General features: G+C 36.5%; 1 protein-coding gene across 1 annotated transcript in view; it reads left to right on the top strand.

Moving 5' to 3' along the window:
- The window catches only part of LOC119417058 (N-terminal EF-hand calcium-binding protein 1), a 23059-nt gene extending 10926 nt beyond the window's left edge, over nucleotides 1-12133 (top strand). The window contains exons 4-12 of the mRNA XM_037684263.1: nucleotides 1093-1118; nucleotides 1284-1381; nucleotides 6940-7198; nucleotides 7327-7406; nucleotides 8723-8776; nucleotides 9625-9737; nucleotides 9900-9977; nucleotides 10116-10207; nucleotides 11918-12133. Coding sequence (XP_037540191.1) covers nucleotides 1093-1118; nucleotides 1284-1381; nucleotides 6940-7198; nucleotides 7327-7406; nucleotides 8723-8776; nucleotides 9625-9737; nucleotides 9900-9977; nucleotides 10116-10207; nucleotides 11918-11949 — 832 coding nt within the window. The 3' untranslated portion in view covers nucleotides 11950-12133. The remainder of the gene's footprint in view (nucleotides 1-1092; nucleotides 1119-1283; nucleotides 1382-6939; nucleotides 7199-7326; nucleotides 7407-8722; nucleotides 8777-9624; nucleotides 9738-9899; nucleotides 9978-10115; nucleotides 10208-11917) is intronic.
- Nucleotides 12134-13446: the final 1313 nt, after the last annotated feature.

The raw sequence follows: 13446 nt of genomic DNA, 5'->3' as shown, positions 1-13446 counted from the left end.
TATCTATCTATCTATCTATCTATCTATCTATCTATCTATCTATCTATATATATATATATATATATATATATATATATATAAAATGTATATACTTATACACCTTATATACATACTGTTCAAAAGTGAGAGTAACTTTTATTTCCCTCTGCCTTCCAGCATGTTTGTTAAACTGATGAGCAGCATATTCTCAGCTCTGAAACAGTAGCCTGTCTCATTTAACGTGTTTCTTTATTGGCTCCATACGAAGAACTTTGAGGAGTTGCAAAGTCTGATGTTTTTCACAGAGATGGCAAATGAATAATGGGAAGAAGCGAGTGAGTCTGGGTGCAGTTCAGTACTTTACAGCACCATCTCTAAAACAGATGGACAGCTGAAGAAGAATTGGCAGAGAGGATATCAGGGGAAACTTACAGCCTTTGGCTCAAAAATTGCATCATTTTATTTTGCCAAAGAAACATAAAAATATTGTAATACATTCCTGGAGCACATTCTGCATTGAATGAGCTCATGTTAATTAAAAATTATTCACTTTTGTTGCCTAGGGCTCTAAAATATGAGCTTATTAGTACAGCTTTACAATAAAATCTGTAAACATTTAAAATCAGTATTATTGGTAATTTGGTGGATTTAACTTTGGTTTTTATTACAGACAATTTGTTTGAGCAACGATGTTGGATAAGTAACAATCAGGTTCGGTTTTACTGTAGCCTTCTTGTAAATGTTCAGAAAACTCGATGAATTCCTAAAATAAAGAGGAAAATATATTAAAAAAATTGTATTATAAAGGGATGTTTCTGAATTTAACAGGTCAGAAGGTTAACCTAAGATGTCATCGTGTCATCCCATCTGCAGCTCCAACTGATGCAGGATCAGATTAGAACAGCTTTAGTCATTTTCACAAGAATAAAGGTCCATTTCTCACGCAGCGTCTTTGTCACATAAATTCACAGCTTCACATCTTTACTCCACAGTCTGAATATGTCTGCAGAGCTAAAAGTGACTTTTCTTATAGGGCTTCTGAGTTTTAAAACTTTTTAATGACATCTGTTTGAACATTGTCCCTCATTTTGTCTCATTTTGATCCCTCCGCAGCAACTTGGACATAAATGAGCTCTCAGGTAAGGATGCATCTTGTTTTATTGTACCCTCATTGCTAAGAAATGAATATGTTTAAAAAAAATGTATATATATTGTATTTATGATACTGGCCACCACATGGAGATTTGTTTGTGTTTAACGCCAGTCAGTGCTCATCAGACTAAATGGATGTTTTTCTCCATCAGAGTACTTCTCTCCACATCTGGGAGAATATGTTAATGTTCTGTCTGCACTGGAAAAGCTGAATGTGTCCATTTTAAAGGCCATGGATAAAACTAAGGAGGTAAGTGATGGATGATGACTTTCAGCACTTGGTAAAAATCTGAAGACTTTTAACAGCAGCAGTGTCCTTCTCTTGTTCAGGCATGCTCTTAGCATTACAAATCAGTTTCCTGTTGTGGGGGTAAAAAAATTAAAAAAACTGCAGAGCATGACTGCCTTGGCCTATTGTTAGCTATGCCCTTCTTCTTCAACCATGCACTCAAAAATCTTTATTATAATAAAAAGCCATGAATAGATTTTAGCAGCACTTTTGATGTGAAAAACTTGTTCAGTGTGTTCATTACCAGCAGGCTGCAAAAAGGAGAGAAAGCAATTTATCCTCAATAGAGCTGCAACATTCAGGGATAAAATGTGTGAAATGCACAATTTTCCAGAGCCTGACAAGAACTTGTAATAAAATTTCATAGCATGAAGGAATCTCTGTTGATTTACTCAAAGCAGCATCTTTCCAATAAATCAACGTCAAGGTAAATTTGTCGTAGTTGTTTTTTTCTGGTATTTATTTAGTTCTATTATTTATTTGAGTTCTGTTACTTGTGTTTTCCTCTCAGTTCAGATTGTCATCCATCAGTGTTTTGTACTCTGTCGTTTTATTTTAGTAATCTAGTTTAGGCCTTGTTCTGATTCCTAGTGCTTCTTGAGTCATTTTTGTTGGATAAAAATATCATTTTTACCTTACTTATTCAAAGAAGCCTCTCTTGATGAAAGAAGAAGTGTTTTTTTTTACCGGTTTTACTTGCAAGGACAGATTTTCACAACAGTTTTTTTTTTAATAAAGTATTTTTTATTAAGTTTTTGCTTTTTAGGACAAACACACACAAAGAAAACAAAACGACACACAGATTTTCACAACAGGTTACACAGATGTACAGAAGTATACACCAAACACGAGAATCTGCCGCGGGCGGTGTGCGAGGCTTGTTTTTATATGTTTATCAGCTCTCCCAGCTCACAGACAGACTGGTGTCACTGGACTGCCAGCTGCACATGCAGGATCAAATCAGCTCCTCATTCAGCTCCCTCTGAGAGAGAAAAGAACTCTCTGCTATAACTCAAACACATGGTTCATGGGCAGTTAACATTCTCAGCCATAGTTAAAAACATCCATAAAGCCTTCTCCAAAATTCCCCAATAATTTCCTCTTTAATTAACCTTCAGTCATTTTTTCCAGTCTGCCACTCTCACCTGTCTAATCACCTGAGGTGTTTGCTGTTTAGGTTTAGCTCCTTCTATGCTCGCTCCTCAGTTCCTTTTTCAGTTTATCATTAGTCTTTCATAAAGTCACAGTGGTCCTTGTGTTTTTTCTTCTCCATTTTTTCGTTTTCATATTTTTAGGTAGCGTAGTTCTTTGCTGCCTCGACAACATTTTTTGTTTACCTTGTTTAATGAAGTTTATTTAGTTGCACCTTTAAGTTCATGTTTCAAATGAACCTAAAAGAAACGACAAAAATAGGAACAGGAAATAAATATTAAGAGCTAAACAGAAAACATAGCTAAGTTATTATGTTAGTTTTATGATTAGTGTCTCTTCTCACGAATAAAAACAGAACTGTATAATAATGTGAACATTTGCAGTTTGACTGCGTGGTTCTTTTGTAAAAACTCTGCATTAGTTCAGCAGGAAACCTTTGGATTTCACACCCACCCACTGCACAGCGGGTTCAGTCTGCTCGTATCTGGTTTTAGATCAATTCGGCCCAAAAATGAAACAAAAGGACTTGTAAATGCATTTGTTCTTACTTTCTGCTCCTGATTTGAGTTGGTTTGGTAAGTTTTTAACCTGCATCATTTGCCCATTTGTGGGCTCTTGAGCAAGACCTTTAATCCCCCATCTGTTCCCTGGGTGCCTTTGAGCTGCCAAGAAAGCACTCTTCCATTAGCTCATTTTAATTCATTTTAACGTTGCTTACATGACCTTATTTTAACCTCTCTTAGCTTGTCTAGCTCATAATTACAAAGATTACTTGCCTATTTTGCTTGATTGTATAAAATGCAGGTATTGGTGAGGAAATAAGGTAAATTAATGATACCAAATTTATAATAAGTTTTACTAAAAACATTATATTGTATTTTTCGGACTATGAGGCACACTTAAAATCCTTAAATTTTCTCAAAAATTGACAGTGAGCCTTATAATCCGGTGCGCCTTATAGTCCGAAAAAATATGGTAAATAAACAACACAATTGTTGGATTCCTTGAGCACTTAAATAAAAGCTGTGATTCGTTCTATACGGTGATCATGACGTCTGAGGTAAGGAAACATTCAAGCACTGAGCAAGAATTCACTTCCATGATCAATGAATGAATTACATTTAAACAGTTCAGTATATTTGGAGGGATGCTGCATTAAAAAAAACATTTGTCTGGCACAGACTGACATCACGACCTCCCCAGAAGCAGATAAATAACCAGCAGCGATCCTCTACAGCAAAGATAAACAGAAACTCCTCACATTTGCGGAGAACAAATATAACTGTAATCAAATATCCTGATCCGTTACCTTTAAACCTCAGATGCTGTGGGAGGCTCGAGCTTGAGCCATTTGACTCCTGGTAACGGGTGCAGTACAACTTGCTCATCAGGCGCTAACACAAAGACACAGATAAACCCACACAGATGTTTGCTGCTGCAGCCCTGCAGCGCTAAATGTCATGTGAGATTAACAGAATAAATGTGCAAAACGTATGAGCATCTTCTCAGAATATAAATGTTGTTTGCCACCATGTAATGCTGCATTTTTTTGGCTTTCAAATGTAAATCAGTTTCATGAGCAATGTTTCCGCCATCTTAAATAAAAAATTGCATTGACTGCATCATCAGCTGACATTTTTCTGAATATTTCAGATTTTATGACTTTGTTTGGTTATTGCTCTTTTTCTAAACATGATAGGAAAAAGTTTGCACATCCGTACTAAAAAAAAAGTAACTTTTCCCACAGTTTGATCTATTTATTTTTTGTAAGATAACGAGACTCTGTTCTTCCTAGAAATCGACAGCCGTGGATTGTGCAACATGCTAATTAGATCTTCATGCAATCCTTCTAAGGCCCAGTTCATTAGAGCTGAGCACGAACTGCTCGATGAGATTTTATGAGGGATTTATGTTTCTGCCCAAGAGAAGCACGGCTGTAAGGTTGATCATCCTGGTGTGGATCAGGCAGAGAAGCTTAGCAGCAAAGTTAGCAAAGATTGAATCATAAAGTAATAACCATTCTTTAACAAGTTAAGCCAGCTGGTGAATATTTTATGATTTGTCACAAGTTCGAGAGCCAGATGTGGACTGTGAACAGACAGATGTTGTTGTGTTGTAATGAGGTACTTTTCCACTACTTATTTTCCCTGTATTAATAGAAAACCCAAGTTCTTAATGTTAATAAACCCCTGAGCTATGCAGCTGATCTGAACTCCAAATGAATGCAGCTCAGCCCCATATTGATCATTTATTCCTTTTTAAGCCAATTCCATTCTTCACTCTGGGGTTTGTTTTTTCTGTTTTCTCTGCCTGCATCAACCTTCTCCAACTTTGTCTCTCAGGCTGATCCTTTTCTCTCTTCGCCCTTTTCTCTACTAAACATGCTTTCTTACAGCTCATGCATTTTTCATGTTGCTGTTACTTGGTGAGAAAGCTTTATTTGCCCTGAAGTAGAGAAGATGTTTTTTTTTAGCCCTTTAGGTTTCAGAGTTAGTAAAGAAACTGCTCCATGAGCCGAATCTATAGAACTGCTGAGACGATGCCATATACGTATCTTCAGGCATATATACGGCAACCCAAATTGATTTATGATGCCCGGGAATATAAAAAGTGCAATGATGCGACCAACAGATCATTGATTTGAATATATTTTCTGCACTGGCGTGTTGCTGTGAGATGAAACGACACATTCACTTTATTTTCTGCCTGAATAAGAAATGGAAGAGAAACGGAGGCAAATAAAACTGAACTTTGTTGCATAAACAAGATTTGTGGTCATATTTTAAATGTTTCTGTATTGTTCCTGTGCAGTTCTGCTTATTGCACCACAGGGTGCATGTAAGAATGATGAGCACAAGCACAGTACAGGAAATATTGAACATCCCCTGATAGATTGGTTTTATATTACATGCTTTTGATTCAGTATTTCATTCTAATGTATGCAGTGACCTGTTTATCTTATCAGTATATTTAAATATTCAAGTCAGTTTCTGTTTTCTTGGTTGGTTTTTAGTATTTTGAGAACATTGCTAGACAACCTTGTTTGGTTTCATCACATTAAAACTACATTATAAATCAGACACAAGCTTGTTTTGCAGATATTATCATATTTAAGCCCTGCAGAGGAACATTTCAGTTGTCTCAAATGTTTTCATTAAATTTCAGTTCATAACTCACTGCAGGACAACGTAAAGGTGCCAAGCTTTTTAACATATATCGTCAGCAACATTTCAATAATAATGATTTTGAAAAATCCTTCCCTTTATCTCGCTAAATTGTTTTTTTTTTGTCCAAAGCTGCAAGATAAACTTAAAATAAAGTTAAAACAGCAATAACACATTAATACAGGTAAATGCTAGATGTTAAAAAGTAACATATGGAATAATATGAAATTAATATCTGTAATAAAGTGCTGACTTTTATTTAAAACAAAATAGGACAAAATAAAACAAGTTTTTATGACGAGGGCCTTTTTTTCCTGGTTTATACCTCGTTTCGAAACGTTTAACCACTGGACAGTGGAGGCCTATGTGAGTCATTTCTAGGTTTGGGAAACCAAAATCAATTTAAAAGTATCTAAGTAAAAAAAATTTTTACCGTCAATCTAGTAGCATAGACAATTAATAATATACAATAATAGACCATTTTAACCTGTTTATTAGAGTAAATATAATAAATTGGCCAACTTGTTGGCAATTGAATTGTAACTTAATGAATTTCTTTCACAGTAACAATAACAGAAATCTTAACTTACTTTATTTTTTGTTATTTTTTAAATCAAATATAAGGCTGTACCTTTCATTGTTGTTACCAGAATGTCCTGCCATATGTATTATAGAGCAATTTGTTTTAATTACTCTAATTATAGTGTTGTGAACTAAACTGCACTATGTTTCCCATCAGCAACTTGCCTCAAATGGGTTAAAAATTTTGTTTTTGGGTGGATTTCAAAGAAAGATGTGCTGCAGGAAGTTAAATGAATAAGGCAGCTAACAGCAAATAAACTACCAGTGCATCAGTATTTTTCATTTTTTGCTGAAAATCTCTGATTCAGTTTAATTTTTCCAACAATAGTAACATATTTCTGTCTGGAAGCTCATGTTTCATCATTTGTTTGGTTCAATCAAAGCCTCTGGCTTCAAACATTCCCACAACAGACTCAAACCTTTGACGTGTTTCACTCCTTGTAGTCTTCCCTTTTCTTTATGTGCTTCGTTTTAGTAAAGAAGCAGTTGAGTAGGCTCAAATACGCCAATTTATTTAGTTGCATCCTCTTGTTCAACTTGTCTTCTGAACGTACGAGAAAAAAAAAAAAATCAACGTCCCTACTTTTTCCTCCACCTTATATTTACCCTCCCTCCCTCCAGGAGTATCAGGGCTCGTCGGTGCTGGGTCAGTTTGTGACGCGGTTCCTGCTGAGGGAGACCTCCACCCAGCTTCAGTCCCTCCAGTCCTCTCTAGATTGTGCCATGGAGGCTGTTCACGACCACGGCAGCGCAGGGAGGAGGATTCTAAAGAAGCCCGAGGACCTGCCGATCCAAAGAGCGACCAAAAGGCCCGGCAGACGCATCCAGAAGAACATGTGTCTCTCCCCTACAGACCCGTACTCTGGCATGCTCACCACAGGTACAAAAACAAACACATTTTGACAAAATATAAAAAAAATGAAAAGATTGTTTTAGTGTGCAGTTAGTACTGAATGTCTTCACTGCCACTGACGTAGTCAGTGCTGTGTTTCTGTTTCGGGGGGTCAGGGGTCAGCGTGGAGCCAGACAACCACTGGGGCTCTCAGATCAACCAGCTGGAGCAATTCGAAGACAAAATGGAGTGTGAGGTTTGTAAATCCTTGTTGGCACTTTCCCTCCAGCCTTTAAATTAAAGTACCCAGTAAAGGTGGTCCAAAAAGACAAAAATTAGATTTATCCTGCGTTACTGAAATTATAAAAAAGGAGACTTTAAGCGTTAAAAGTGAATCCCACTTGTACCAGTCGAATGAGCCACATTACTGGTGCGATGTTAAAATGCTGAAGTCAGTTTTTCAGGAAGACCTTTGTTTTCAGCTGAATGATTTGTTTCCTCTGGATCTCTGAGGGAAAATAAAATGTTTCAATTCAATTTCAGTTCAGTTTATTTACAGAGCACCAAGTCACAACAGAAGTAATCTCAGGGCTCTGAACAGAAACATTCATATATATATATATATATAAGTTAACACTTTTTATCTGAGGAGCAGACTGCTTTGAATTTAACTCCATCACAGAACTCTCATCTTGAGCAAGCATGAAGGCGACAGAGGAAAGGAAAAACTCCCTCATGAGGAAGAAACCTTTAGCAGAACCAGGCTCAGGACAAGCGGCCATCTGCTTTGACCGGCTGGGTTTGAGAAGAACAGATGCACAAGTGCTCTGTTAGGAAAATATGGAACAATAAGATCTCAAATACAAGATGGAGCTAGGTTGTTGAGGGCTTTGTAGTTTAGAAGTAAGATTTTGAATTCTGGACTTGACAGGGTGCCAATGGAGAGAAGCTAAAACTGGAGAGATATGATCTCTCCCCACTAACTCCAGTTAAGACTCTGGCAGCAGCATTTTGGATCAACTGAAGACTTTTTAAAGAAGTATATGGACACCCAGATAATAAACCATCGCAACAGCCCAGTATAGATGTGGCAAATGCATGAACCAGTTTTTCTGCATCATTTTTAGACAAAATGTTTCTTAATGTGTGGGATCCTGATCAAAAATAAAAACTTGCAACTTGTTTTGCTTGCAGCTGTGTTACAAACATTAAAAAAAGGGGGAGTTAATTAAACCGTATGAGTTTGCATATAAAAAGTTTTCCTTCTGGCAAGAACATCTGTGCTTCAAGAAATAATGATTAGTTCAAAATGCAGACTCAAACTGTGATAAACAGACACTGAATGCCACATGAAAAGTATCATCCTGTGACTGTAGTCTGTATCATCAGACCCAACACCTCAAACAACACGTAAAAAACGATTTAAAAAACATCTATTGTTCCAAAAATATTCAGTGTGTATGTGAATAAGAGATCTTAGTCACATTGCAAAGAAAGTAGCTTCTTTTGAAAATGATGACGTTTATGTTTTGAGACAGAGATCTAAATGAAAAATTGATGCTCTCTTTTCAGAGTCCACATCTTGAACCTCTTAAAGAAGACACGCTGGCAGGAACGTACAAGTCGGTGAGTCTCACGTGCAGAAGGTTGCGTGGTATGTTTTAAATATGTGAAAACAATTCATTTTAAAGTGGTTCAAATCATTTGTATTGTGTTTTTGAAGATTTAAAACGAGTTGCACATAAAGAAAAGAAACAAGTTCCTATAGTGAATTGAATGATGTCTTCAAAGCCGCCATAACGATTCCCAAACATCCAGCTCAGCAAAGCAGCAAAAGCCTCTCAGGATTCTGATCAAGACTGACGGAGGTTCAGGAAGTGGGATTTCAGTTTAACACAAAGGACAACTAGAAACTTCACCAGCCATTGCTAAAACGCGCACAGCCAAAGAATAAAAGGTTTTAATTGTCATGTTTATGGTTCGGTAGAGAAACGAATATGTGGTTCTCTTTGGTGGAAAAAATAAATTAAAGGCTTTAGAGGTGGTTTTAAATCAAGCAACCTTTCTAACACATTAAAAGAAAATGTGTTTGTACAGATTTTTGAGGGGAAAATAATTTTTCGCCTCATCAAGAACTGCTTCTTTGATCATGTGTTCTAGAAATGGTTGTGGTAAATCACATTAGACGATTTAACCCACATCAAAAAAAAAAAAAAAGACCGGTAGATTACAGCTTCAAAAGTTATGATCTAAAACCATCATGCAAATATAAACAAACAGTTTTATAACTGTTATATTTGGAGGAATAGGAACAACTTTGACAAACAATTAAATATTAATTATTGACAAAAGGTCCAGATCATATTTACAAGTGACCTTTATGTGACGGTAAAAATATAAACTGAAATTTAGCTTCTTTTTTTTTTTTTTTTGCAGCTTTAGTGTTTTGTTTATTTTACCGTTTTTGTCTTCAGAACATCCTTCTGGTTCAGAGGCAAATGTCAGTGAAGGAGAGAGATGTGGAGCAGTTTCAACAAGCCCTCAAAATCTACACTGATGCCACCGCCAGCCAGCTGAACAACCTTCAGTACGTTCTCCTTCCTGTCGTTGTTGTTGTTGTTGTTTTGCATCAGGACCTCTGTAATTTCATTCATCTGTTTCCAATTGCTTCAGTTTCCCCAGACATGCCACCGATCACTCCCACTGCCCTCATTTTCTTGATTTCTCTGCCTGTTTTCATTGTTCGCAGTGTCTCAGTCCAGAACCTGCCAGACAGATCATGCTTCATCATGTATGAGTTTTGGCAGGACCGACTCTCCTGGATGAGGTACGCTCTGGCATGCTCCTTATCAGCGTAGAAAACATTCATGGAGATTTGCACAGCTGAGCCAACAGCCAGGACACAGAGCTACTTACAAAGTCCCTTTGAAGTGCATTGAAACATTTTTTCTCTGATTTTTCTCAGCTATCTGCAGTCGTCCATCAGCAAGACTTTCCAGCGCTGCGTTAGTGACTCGCTGGAAGAACCAGAAATTGTTTCCACAATGCTTCTCCCAGGTAGATAACCAACAACACAAGCTGAAAATTCAATACTTAGTTACACGTAAAAAAATAACATTAATATTTCTAATATGTTGGATTATTCTGAGACAGTTGATAAACATTTTATCCTCCCTCTCCTTGTCATTTTAAGTTCCTGGTGTATTTCTTTAAAAAACATTAGATTCACTTTTAATGTCAATCAGTGTGATTCCTAACTAACAATTTCAGACCAAATTCTCTGAAATCCAGTTTTTACATCCATTCCCACAACCGAAGGAGTTAAAAAAGTTTTATGATCACCATCCAAAGAGACAGATTTCATTCACTAGTTTGTAAAAATAATGATATCGTAGATAAATGCTGATGAAATAAAACATTTTAACGAGGTTTATTTTTATACACATTTTCTTGAAAGATCCCCCTCTGGCTTATAAGAACAGTCTGGTGATCTTTGAAGTCATGTTTTGTTAAATAGTTATCAATATTATCGTACAAACTAAACAAGGCTCATGCAAAAGTGCAGAGTTTATTATTAGCTAATAGAATGGGGTTTTTTTTCCACACTTATATGTTCTTAAAAAAGTTTTATGAGAAACAACGAACAGCCTCTCGTTTGGCTAGCCAAGACTGATAAAGGTACTAACTATTAATAACTAAACAGAACATTACTTCAAAAATGACCAGGCTATCCCTTTAATGTCTGATTTTCCACTGCAACCTCAGTATCGCAAAGGCAAGAAAGTTTGAGGTATAGTGTTAGGTTGAGACGGCTTTAGCCTTTTTGTAAAATTGAAGCAAATCAGAGGATGCTGCCTAATTTTGGACATCTTGAACATTTTGAAGTCACAAGAAAAGTGACAAGGGATGGTTACGTTTCAAGGAAAGCAAAAAGAAAAGTACATTTTGACATGGAAGAAAAATCCTGACGTATCCAACGGAACTGAAATTCCAGAAGACAATTATTTTTCCAATTTTCTCCTGTATCTGTACAAAATGATTTTTTGTATTTGTTTGAAGTTTTGTTACCATTTGACAACACAACTTTGAACAGCAGCAATCTAAACAGCTCAGTATAAACAAGGGTATCCTTTAGAATCCAGTGGTTCCCAACCCTTGTCCCTGAGGAACACCATCCTGCGTGGTTTAGTTGCTTCTCTGCTCTAACACACCTTATTTGAATGAATACATGATTAATAGGCTTCAGCAGAACTTGAGGAAGTAATTGAATCACTGAATCAGGTGTGTTGGAGCAGAGAAACAACTAAAACATGCAGGATGGTGTTCCTCAGGGATCGGTGTTGGGAACCACTGCATTAACTCTAAATACGTTAATGAAAAAAGTCCTGCCAATGGTTTGTTTAGCAACATATCAAAAAAGTTAGCCTTAATTTTGACTTTTCATAGAATAAAAAACACTTTTACCAGGGAACTAGTTGTTCAATATTTTATCTTTTTTGTAAAACTATAAGCAGCGCTAAATAAAACTCAACATAAATGACCAGAGGAACTCCTTCTCACCCTTCCTTTTGAATACAATAGACCGTGATAAACAAAATGCACAATTTACTGTAGCTCCAAACACTTCTGGTTCCTTATAATCTCGTAATAACCAATATTTTTCCTGTGATATGCTGCAGTATCGCTGTATTAACATCATTGTAGGACAATGACTTGTTTGGCTCATGCAGAGACCATAAAGCATTAACACGTTGTTTCTTATTACAGCTTCTTGGTGGATTATGAACAACAACAACTGATAGAGCCACATGTCTACATTCGAGCAGTGAACACAGCAGCAGGAGCTGATAAAATAATATCACTACTTTCTTTTTCTGGCTTGAAATTGATATTTTTTTTCTCGTGGCATGTCTGGAATTGTTTATGCAGAGTTTTACTTTGTAAAAAACATGATGCTATTAAAAAACTAAAGTCTGTCAGCATTGAACAAGTTACGCATGGTTTCATATTTCTCAGTGCTAGTTTGTTTCTCTCAAATCTTTAGGCCCCGTCCACACGAGAATTCTTTTCTTCATTTTTCAGAAATGTATCCACACAGAATTGGCATTTTAGGAGCTCCAAAACATGTTTGTTTTCCAATACTGTATTACAAAAGGGAATAAAATAGTGAATTGACAGCCTTTTATGCAGACAGCTTATCTATGTTAATAAAGATAGATACAATACCTTCTGTTGTTCAGGACGGAAGCCAAAATGCCTGTTTTTGGGTGTTTGGAGTTACGCAATAGGAACATGAGGCTTCTCGACTCGCAGGCTGTCACACTGTCAGTCTCATAGTAACACGACACGTTTTAAAACCTCAAATTAACTGAAACTATGCGTGTTGAAGCAAAAATGCATATTTGAACATAGAGCAGCAATTTAAGAACCCATATTTTTTGGACTATAAGGCGCACCAGATTATAAAGGCACATTAAGCAAGACAAAACAGATAAGTCAAACTTTATTCAACTCATTCACAATAACCACATAAAATTGGTTCGAGGTCATTAAGCACAACCAGAATTAATACATAAGGTGCACCGGATTATAAAGGCTCACTGATGATTTTTGAGAAAATTAAAAGGATTTTAAGTGCACCTTATAGTCCGAAAAATACGATATATGAATGTCTGAAGTACACTTTCAATTTTTAGGTTGAAAAATAACCATGTGGTTTTGTAGTTTAATGTGGGACAAAGTTCCCCTTCAGTCGAAAAAAACTACTTGATTATTGTTCTTGTGTTCGCCACTCTTCTTGTTGTGTTTACAGTTCATAGACTGTACAGGATGACGCGCCTTGTGTGAGCTTAATGTGCACGCTCCACGCCTTGTTTCCTGTTTTTGGTGTGGCAGCGTTACAGCACCACATACAGGCCTGGCATTTCTACTGCAGCATTTTGAGTTGTTTTCTATAGAGGAGTGGATGAAGACATTTTTAGAAACGGTGCTTTGTTCATGAAAAAAAACCCTCTAAGAAAACAACAGAAGATTGTTTTGGGGGAAATAAACGTGCTCCTGTGTGGACAAGGCCTAGCTTTTAAAATAGATACACTGAAAGCAAAGCCACAATAAATGAAACGCTCATCTGTAAAATCTCATCTGTGCATTATTTTTAATTACATTTCAGCAGAGATAAAAACAAACAGTGAACGTTTCCTTTTGTTCTTCCTGTGCTGACGTACTTTGTTGTCTCCTTTAAAGCTTTGCCATCAGTCATCTTTAAAAAAAAGTCAACATATAGAACAATATGATGA

Source organism: Nematolebias whitei, chromosome 11 (genome assembly GCF_014905685.2).
Source record: "Nematolebias whitei isolate Nwh7 chromosome 11, NemWhi1, whole genome shotgun sequence".
Taxonomy (NCBI): Eukaryota; Metazoa; Chordata; class Actinopteri; order Cyprinodontiformes; family Rivulidae; genus Nematolebias; species Nematolebias whitei.
This window is presented reverse-complemented; position numbering and strand designations above follow the sequence as displayed.